Source organism: Salmo salar, chromosome ssa22 (assembly GCF_905237065.1).
Source record: "Salmo salar chromosome ssa22, Ssal_v3.1, whole genome shotgun sequence".
Classification (NCBI taxonomy): domain Eukaryota; kingdom Metazoa; phylum Chordata; class Actinopteri; order Salmoniformes; family Salmonidae; genus Salmo; species Salmo salar.
Genome location: NC_059463.1, coordinates 29,768,281 through 29,777,543, shown reverse-complemented (window position 1 = coordinate 29,777,543; position 9,263 = coordinate 29,768,281). Strand labels below are relative to the sequence as shown.

Here is a 9,263-nt window from a genome sequence, read left to right as displayed (position 1 = left end):
ACTCAAGTACAAGTGGAAGTTTTACTTGAAGTACTACTTGAGTAAATGTCAAAAACTATTTGGTTCTAAGTATCAAAAGTAAATGTATAAATCATTTCAAATCACTTATATTTTAAGCAAAGCAGATGGCACCATTTTCTTGTTTTTAAAAAGTACGTATAGCCAGGGGCACACGTCAATACTCAGACATATTTTACAAAAGATGCATTTGTGTTTAGTAAGTCCTCCAGATCAGAGGCAGTAGGGATGACCAGGAATGTTCTCTTGATAAGTGAGTAAATTGGACCATTTTCATGTCCTGTTAAGCATTCAAAATGTAATGAGTACTTTTGGGTGTCAGGGAAAATGTAGGGAATAAAAAGTATGTTATTTTCTTTAGGAATGTAGTGAAGTAAAAGTTTCCCAAAATATAAATAGTAAAGTAAAGTACAGATACTCCCAAAAACTACTTAAGTAGTACATTAAAGTATTTTTACTTAAGTACTTTACACCATTGCTAATGAGTCGGGATGACCCTAGAGTTAATGGACGAATTCCTGACTGCTCTACACTATTGAGTGCCTAGTCTTTAAGACCTGGTAGGAACTCAGTTGGTAAACACATCCAGCAATAAACTAAAGGTATGGGGTGAGGATATACAAGAGAGGGTAGTGCTAGAAAAGATTTGGCCTCTTGGAGGAAAAGCGTCACAAATATACACATACACATTTTTCACAAAGACACACTAACAGGGGAGAGTTAAAGGCAGGCACTGACTGTCAGAGGGAAAGATAAAGAGAGACAGAGAGAAGGAGAAAAAGAGAGAGGGATGTAGGAGGGGGAGGAACATGTGACTTGAGCATGTGTGTGAGATAAGAGACAAATGGAGAGGCGAGTAAAAATCCAGTCTACTGAAAATGTCTGTTCATTTGAGATAGGGATGCAACTCTACAACAAGCTCCTCGAACACTCCTCTTGTTTCTGTGTCCATAAACTGTGTGAGAGAGAGAGGGAGAGAGAGAGAGAGTGAGAGAGGGAGAGAGAGAGTCTGAGAGAGAGGGAGAGAGGGGGAGAGAGAGACACACACACACACAGGGAGAGAGAGTCAGAAACAGAGGGAGGGAGAGGGAGAGAGAGAGAGTCAGAGAGAGAGAGAGAGGGGATGGGTCAAGGAGATGGATGGATTGTGTGTGACCGTGTGTCCGTGCGCGTCCGTGTGTGTGTGTGTGTGTGTGTGTGTGTGTGTGTGTGTGTGTGTGTGTGTGTGTGTGTGTGTGTGTGTGAATCAGGAGGTGTGTGCGTTAGTGCGTGCCAGACAGCATAGAGAGGCACAGTTATCTAGGAATTTGAGCCAAAAGAACCTCACCAACAGAAAGAGAGAGAGAAAGAGAAACAGAGGGAGAGAGAAAAAATAGGAAGAGAAGTCGAGAGGATGAAATAGGTATTTACATAGAAACAAAGATAGAAAGAGACAGACAGAGAGATCGGGATCACAGTAAGATTAGATTAAAAAAAGAGATAGACATGGAGAGACAGATAAAGATGAAGAAGTTCACACAGAAATAGAAGAAGGTTATATGGGCAGAGAGTGGAGGGACACCATCCAAGGCTTCAAACAAAGCATCAAGCCGACAGACTCAGGAGTGGAGGAGAAACCCATCAAGTACAACAAAAAATAATTTAAAAAAGGACAAGTGGCACCAAAGAGGTGTGGGCACCCAAATCCAAGAGGCTGGCAAGATGGAACAGCTTTAAGGTGAAAACCGGTGTCGGGAGGGACAGTAAACGGTGAAGCTCAGAGGTGTCTGAGAGACTGAATTCTGCCAGCTTTTCAAATTCTTTTAGGAGTTTTCACATGATTCTACTGGGCTCAATCGGCGTGGTTCCACTACTGCTGTCCCTGTGTGTGGGGGCCGTGTTGTCCCCCCCGGACGCACCCCCGGTCTGTCCCCACCCCCCTTGCAGGGACAGTCTGGTTGCCGCTCCGCTAGCGAGCATAGGGTCAGGGTGGTGTGAGGGGAGCCCCGGGACGGCGGGCTGCAGGGTGGTGGTTGCCCCCCTGGCTGCCTCCGACCCCCCTCTGAGGGAGGAACACAGACAAGAAGTCCGGCAGGTCCAGCCCGAGGTGAGTGACATCACCAGGTCAATCTGAAGTCATTTCCTGTGCTTTTCCCAGTTGAATGAGTGAGGTATTGATATAACTGACTCAGGTATTGTACACACCAAACAATGAGCATTCTGAGCTGGGTGGCACAGAGGAAGGCCTGGACAATGTTTGCTTGGTAGGAGTGATTAGATAATGCTGGTGCAGAGTCTCTGAGTCTGACACACCATGTCCCTCTGGTTTGTGTGGTGCGGGTGTAAAGTTTAGGCCGCTGAAACAGTGACTATGGACATAACGTCACTCAGCCAATTGAAATGGAATTGAGCCCAACTCTGTAGCATAGTGGCATAGACACCCACTGGGTACACATTGGTTGAATCAACGTTTCCACGTAATTTAAATGAAATTACGTTGAACCAACGTGAAATAGACGTTGAATTGACGTCTGTGCCCAGTGGGTAGTGTCTGGTGTCGTAAGCATTAGTGTCAGTGGTACAGTATGTGGAGAGCGGGCAACAGGTCCCTACTCTGGGGATTAGGGGCACTTTTCACTTGGCACCACTTGACAGATGCTTTCCAGAGATAACGATCAAAGAGGGAGTAAAATTAGGCTTGGGTTTATAAATGTCCTCATCATATGGCTTTGCTGAGCTCATGCAATGACAGGTGTTCCACTGACATGGCTAGGAGGGATGTAAGGGTGACTGAGTGATTGAGTCTGTGGCAGTCATCTACTTTGCATGCCTTCGTGTCGGTTTGTGTTTGTGTGATGTGACTGTAATGCTGGTACATGCTTGCGTGTGTGTGTCATGTCATGACTGTAATGTTGTGTGTGGTCTCTGCAGGCAGGGAATGTGTCGGAGCGTCTGTTCCAGTTGCAGCGCTGTATGCATTCCTTCCAGGAGCAGTGGGCCCCCAGGGGCCAGGGAGGCCAGGGAGGGGACACGCTGGGGGCCATTCTGGCTCTGATGGCTGCAGTGCTGACAGAGTGTGACCTCCACTGTCACAGCCAGGCCCTCAGGGCTATGGCCAGACGACTGGGTGAGGAGCATGGCGAACACACACACACACACACACACACACACACACACACACACACACACACACACACACACACACACACACACACACACACACACACACACACACACACACACACATACATACACACACAGATGCACACATTGTTACTACCTATCTTCTCTCTTTTTGTGTATCCTCCTGTTCATTCTCTTGATCCCTCTCCACACAATGACGGTGTCTCTCCTATCTCTTAAGAGGGCCACACACACTCACAGTTAACAAAGTCGTAGTGAGGCCTGGTCTGTGTCAGTCAGAGGTGAGTGCACAGGAATGCAAGGCTCTGTGTGGGATGAGTAAGGCAGATAGATAGTTCACTGGTATCTCACAACCCAGTGCACAACTCTTTAACCTTCACAAAACCACCATATAACTTCTACAACAGATCAGAAGATAACTCTATATGTAATGACAGTGGGATGGGTCCTCAATCTCACACAACCTCTTCTTGTTTTATGTGTTTAGAGGGGGCAGCGGTTGGGAGAGAGGGAGAGAAAGACTTGCTACTACTATTGAGAAGCATCACACAACACCCTCCAACAGGTGAGAGCAGTGTGTGTGTGTGTGTGTGTGTGTGTGTGTGTGTGTGTGTGTGCGTGCTTGTGTGTACTTGAGTGCATGTGTGCGCATGTGCGTACAGAATATACAGATGTAAGAGCGCAAGTGTGTGTGTGTGTTGCAGTGGCCCCCTCAGCGAGGCTGCATCCTCAGGACTGTGCTGAGATCTATGGTTTGGGGGTCAGAGAGAACGGAATCTACACCATCCAGCCTGACCCACGCAGACCTGCAGTCCAGGTACCTCCTAATACTAACACACTCTGTATGTGTGTTATGCACCATCTGTAGAGCTTGGAGGGGAACGTACAGCGAGAAAAAACAGGCGAGGGAGCTGACTTTACAGATTACAGTAGTAAAGTAGCCTTGCTTGTGCAAGCCAGAACGGCTCACGGGAGCAGGAGCCTATCTCCTGTTTCTGTAGCACAAGGCAGCTTGATGTACAGGTACACCCCCTGGACAGGATGCTAGTCTATCACAGGGCCTTACCCCAAATATATCTCCTTACTGCTGAGTGCTAAGCAGAGATGCACCGGGTTCCATTTTTACAGTCTTTGGTATGACTCGGCTGGGGATGGAACTCCGAACCTTCCAATCTCATGGCGGACACTCAAACCACAAGGCCACTGATTACAGAAACATTTCTCAATGCGTTACATACTGTATCTCAATAATCACCCCGTATATTCTCTCTACTATTGCCAATGGTCAGGGAAACTTCATCATTATTGTGCCGGATGTCCAAGAGTTGTTACCTTTGCCCCTCCCCAGGCAGAGTGTGACATGGAGACGGCAGGCGGAGGGTGGACGATGTTCCAGCGTCGGAGAGATGGCTCGGTGGACTTCAATCGGACGTGGCAGGAGTACCGCGAGGGTTTTGGTTCCCCACAGGGAGAACACTGGCTGGGGAACGCAGCACTGCATGCTCTCACCAACACTGGTCAACACCTACTGCGTATTCAACTGGAGGACTGGCACAAGCAGAAACGCCAAGCCACCTACAACACCTTTAGAGTGGCAACAGAGACACAGAAGTAATGGAAACACACAGATAGATAGGAAGACTAAGATATACAGTGTATATTATACACAAATTAAAGAAATTGTTTGCCTCAAAATGAAAGATTACCAATTATATATATATATATTTTATTTTTTTACAAAAGTGGGATAATGTCAAGATCAGTTCAGGTCCCACGGCATCTGAATAGGAAGATAGGCACAGCCTGAAATTAGACAGTGCCTATCTTTAATGCTTGTATCTGGATCTACACAACTGATGGAGTATGACGTGGACTCATCTCAACATTAGACCTCTTTTGACGTCAGTAAACATCTGACAAACTTTGATTTTGGAGTGAACATAATATCTCTTTAACATATAATACATATAATACACTAATACGCTCATGGTGTTATGCTGTGTTCATAACCAAGTGGGAAGGTGGCAATTTCCAGTTGTGAAGTAATAAATATGAGTTGGATGCATTCACATGCTTTGAACTCATTGAGATTGGCTAATGGCAAACAAGTTGCGGCAACCATCAACTAAAAGTACACTGTCGTGCTCGCAAACAAATTATATTGTTCAAAAACACTTTTAATAGATAGCTTTTTATAAATTGTATTTTGTTGTTGGATTTAACTGCTGAAAATCCTGTTATTGAGGTAATTTCCTTAGTAGGTGACATCAGAGGTCAGTATGTGGGAGAAGACGGAGATCAGGGATGATAGACGAGTGTCCCACTAGTAATTACCAGTTGGAGGGGCGTTCAAGTGTATTTTCCTAGTCGTATGTGGTAAATACCACCTTCCCACTTGGTTATGAACGCTGAGTAAATGTTGTCTCTCCTTCTCCCAGGTACCGTCTGACAGCACGGGAGTACGCTGGTGACGCGGGAAATGCCCTGAGCTATAGCAAACACTACAACCACGACGGCCGAGCGTTCAGCACCAACGACCGTGATCATGACCGCTACACCTCGGGGAACTGTGCGCAGTACTACGGTGCGGGCTGGTGGTTCGATGCCTGCCTGGCGGCTAACCTGAATGGACGGTACTACCGCGGGCGCTACAGCGGGCTGACCAACGGCATTTACTGGGGCACCTGGTACATCCTGACAGACAGCCGCAGTGGAGAGCGCTACTCCTTTAAGAGTGTGGCGATGAAGACACGCCCACGCAACTTCTAATAAAGAATGACTTGGGAGCAGATTGAAATGGGACAGTTAATGTGAAGTAGTAATCTGTAAAATGTAGGCCTACTACATACTCCGAGCCAGGTTCTGTATATATAAATATAGCCTGGTCCCAGATCTGTTTGTGATCTGCCCCAGCTAGGGAAACCCTAATCTGGTTGCAGATTGTGTGAAGGTTATTGTTAATCAGCAGATGACTGGATGTTTGATTCACTGGATGATGTTGGGATGGTGGGCCACAAAATCACTTGTTCTAGGTGTAAATATACTGCTCCAAAAAATAAAGGGAACACTAAAATAACACATCCTAGATCTGAATGAATGAAATAATCTTATTAAATACTTTTCCTTTACATAGTTGAATGTGCTGACAACAAAATCACACAAAAATAATCAATGGAAATCCAATTTATCAACCCATGGAGGTCTGGATTTGGAGTCACACTCAAAATTAAAGTGGAAAACCACTCTACATGCTGATCTAACTTTGATGTAATGTCCTTAAAACAAGTCAAAATGAGGCTCAGTAGTGTGTGTGGCCTCCACGTGCCTGTATGACCTCCCTACAACGCCTGGGCATGCTCCTGATGAGGTGGCGGATGGTCTCCTGAGGGATCTCCTCCCAGACCTGGACTAAAGCATCCGCCAACTCCTGGACAGTCTGTGGTGCAACGTGGCGTTGGTGGATGGAGCGAAACATGATGTCCCAGATGTGCTCAATTGGATTCAGGTCTGGGGAACGGGCGGGCCAGTCCATAGCATCAATGCCTTCCTCTTGCAGGAACTGCTGACACACTCCAGCCACATGAGGTCTAGCATTGTCTTGCATTAGGAGGAACCCAGGGCCAACCGCACCAGCATATGGTCTCACAAGGGGTCTGAGGATCTCATCTCGGTACCTAATGGCAGTCAGGCTACCTCTGGCGAGCACATGGAGGGCTGTGCGGCCCCCCAAAGAAATGCCACCCCACACCATGACTGACCCACCGCCAAACCGGTCATGCTGGAGGATGTTGCAGGCAGCAGAACGTTCTCCACGGCGTCTCCAGACTCTGTCACGTCTGTCACATGTGCTCAGTGTGAACTTGCTTCATCTGTGAAGAGCACAGGGCGCCAGTGGCGAATTTGCCAATCTTGGTGTTCTCTGGCAAATGCCAAACGTCCTGCACGGTGTTGGGCTGTAAGCACAACCCCCATTTGAGCAGACACATGCACATTTGTGGCCTGCTGGAGGTCATTTTGCAGGGCTCTGGCAGTGCTCCTCCTGCTCCTCCTTGCACAAAGGCGGAGGTAGCGGTCCTGCTGCTGGGTTGTTGCCCTCCTACGGCCTCCTCCACGTCTCCTGATGTACTGGCCTGTCTCCTGGTAGCGCCTCCATGCTCTGGACACTACGCTGACAGACACAGCAAACCTTCTTGCCACAGCTCGCATTGATGTGCCATCCTGGATGAGCTGCACTACCTGAGCCACTTGTGTGGGTTGTAGACTCCGTCTCATGCTACCACTAGAGTGAAAGCATCACCAGCATTCAAAAGTGACCAAAACATCAGCCAGGAAGCATAAGAACTGAGAAGTGGTCTGTGGTCACCACCTGCAGAACCACTCCTTTATTGGGGGTGTCTTGCTAATTGCCTATAATCTCCACCTGTTGTCTATTCCATTTGCACAACAGCATGTGAAATTTATTGTCAATCAGTGTTGCTTCCTAAGTGGACAGTTTGATTTCACAGAAGTGTGATTGACTTGGAGTTACATTGTGATGTTTAAGTGTTCCCTTTATTTTTTTGAGCAGTGTATATAGTGTTAAATGGAAAAGTGGTTAGATGTCTCTATCCTTATTTATAATTCAAGTATGTGTTGAAGAAGTTGAATTACACCATGAACCAGCAGAATATGTGATCATAAAGGCTCATGGGTTCCTCACCCCTGCTTCATTTTTATTATCCATCATTCGAGCCATATACTGTGCCACCCCACATCTTTTTTTGTTGTGATATTTAAACGACAGTAAAGTTTTCATACAGTATGTTATGCAAATCTTTCCACAAAAATGAAATGTAGAAATGTACATTGACAATCAGGCCTTTAGTATAGAGAAATTATTATTGAAATACATTTCTATAACATTTATAACCAATGACTGAGTTATTGTGTCTCTGAATATGGTTTACCAGTATTATTTGGGGTAAATAAGATATGTCAACATATAAAAACATAAAAGATGAACAGATTCGGCCTGAAAATCAGTTTGAAGTTATGTAAGAAAGGTACTTGACATCCATGTGTCCTGTTAGGTCTATACATATGACATTCTACACAGGTTTAATTCAATCACCCAAACAAGCATATTCATTTCAACCATCTGATAATCTCTTAAGGTGTCCATATTAGGAATGCCTCAGTCTCAACAGGAGAATTAGCTGACCAGGAAACTAAGTAAAGACCCCTCACCCATCATGTAACAAATTACATTTTACAGAGTATGTGACAGTACCTGTCAGTTGAGTATAGTACTTTAGCAAAGCACCTCTTCATTTTTCAGGTCTGTAGTTTCACAAAAAATGACACTATAAAACTTAGATAGTCAGAGTTTCATGGTGGCTGCTTCTCCTGTTCTCTCCCCCCTGGATATAGGGTCAGCTGGCGCCAGGTTCATGCAGAGGGGGGTCAGCTATCAGTTGGGTGATACTCAGACCCCTCAAAGCCATGGCCCGATAACATGCTAACGTGCTAATGTACAACAGAGGGGCAGCCGACAGCCAACTCAGTGCTCTCTACCCCTAGGTCTCCAGGCCCCTGTGTTCTGACTCCAGCTGTGGGATTGCTCAGCCAAACCCTAACTGTCTTTTCTTTTGAAATGATGCTATGACAGTCAACAGAGAACAGCTCAGTTTTGGTAAAGGGCCTCCCCTTCTCCTACCACAAATAACCTGTAACAGCTTTCACACTGTCCCACACCAATGTCCCACACAATGATGGCGTTAGGAGCTCACACACTTTCTGACACACAGAGAAAGACACACACACACACTCAAATATTCACACACACACACACACACACACACACACACACACACACACACACACACACACACACACACACACACACACACACACACACACACACACACACACACACTGACCCCCGGCTGTCCTTAGGAGTTGGCGTCAGACGGGCGGCTCCCTCTGGCTGTGGTTCACAGAGCTTTTTTGGGAGTTTAGAGTGTGTGTGTGAGCGGTGTGTGTGTGTGTGTGGGGGGTGTACAGGGTGTGTGGGGATGTGAGTGTGTGTATGGGGGATGGTGAGGCTATGTGGGGGTGGTGGGTGAGGGGGTGTGTTAACTGCT

The 9,263-nt window shown here is 46.4% G+C and overlaps 1 protein-coding gene across 1 annotated transcript; it reads left to right on the top strand.

The window, feature by feature from the left end:
• The first annotated feature begins 345 nt into the window (after window positions 1–345).
• Window positions 346–6,322, top strand: LOC106583207 (fibroleukin). The gene is made up of 6 exons (XM_014167113.2): window positions 346–2,104; window positions 2,929–3,124; window positions 3,629–3,706; window positions 3,846–3,958; window positions 4,490–4,752; window positions 5,580–6,322. Exons 1-6 carry the CDS (start codon window positions 1,835–1,837, stop codon window positions 5,908–5,910), a joined length of 1,251 nt encoding a protein of 416 aa, XP_014022588.1. The 5' UTR covers window positions 346–1,834; the 3' UTR covers window positions 5,911–6,322.
• Window positions 6,323–9,263: the final 2,941 nt, after the last annotated feature.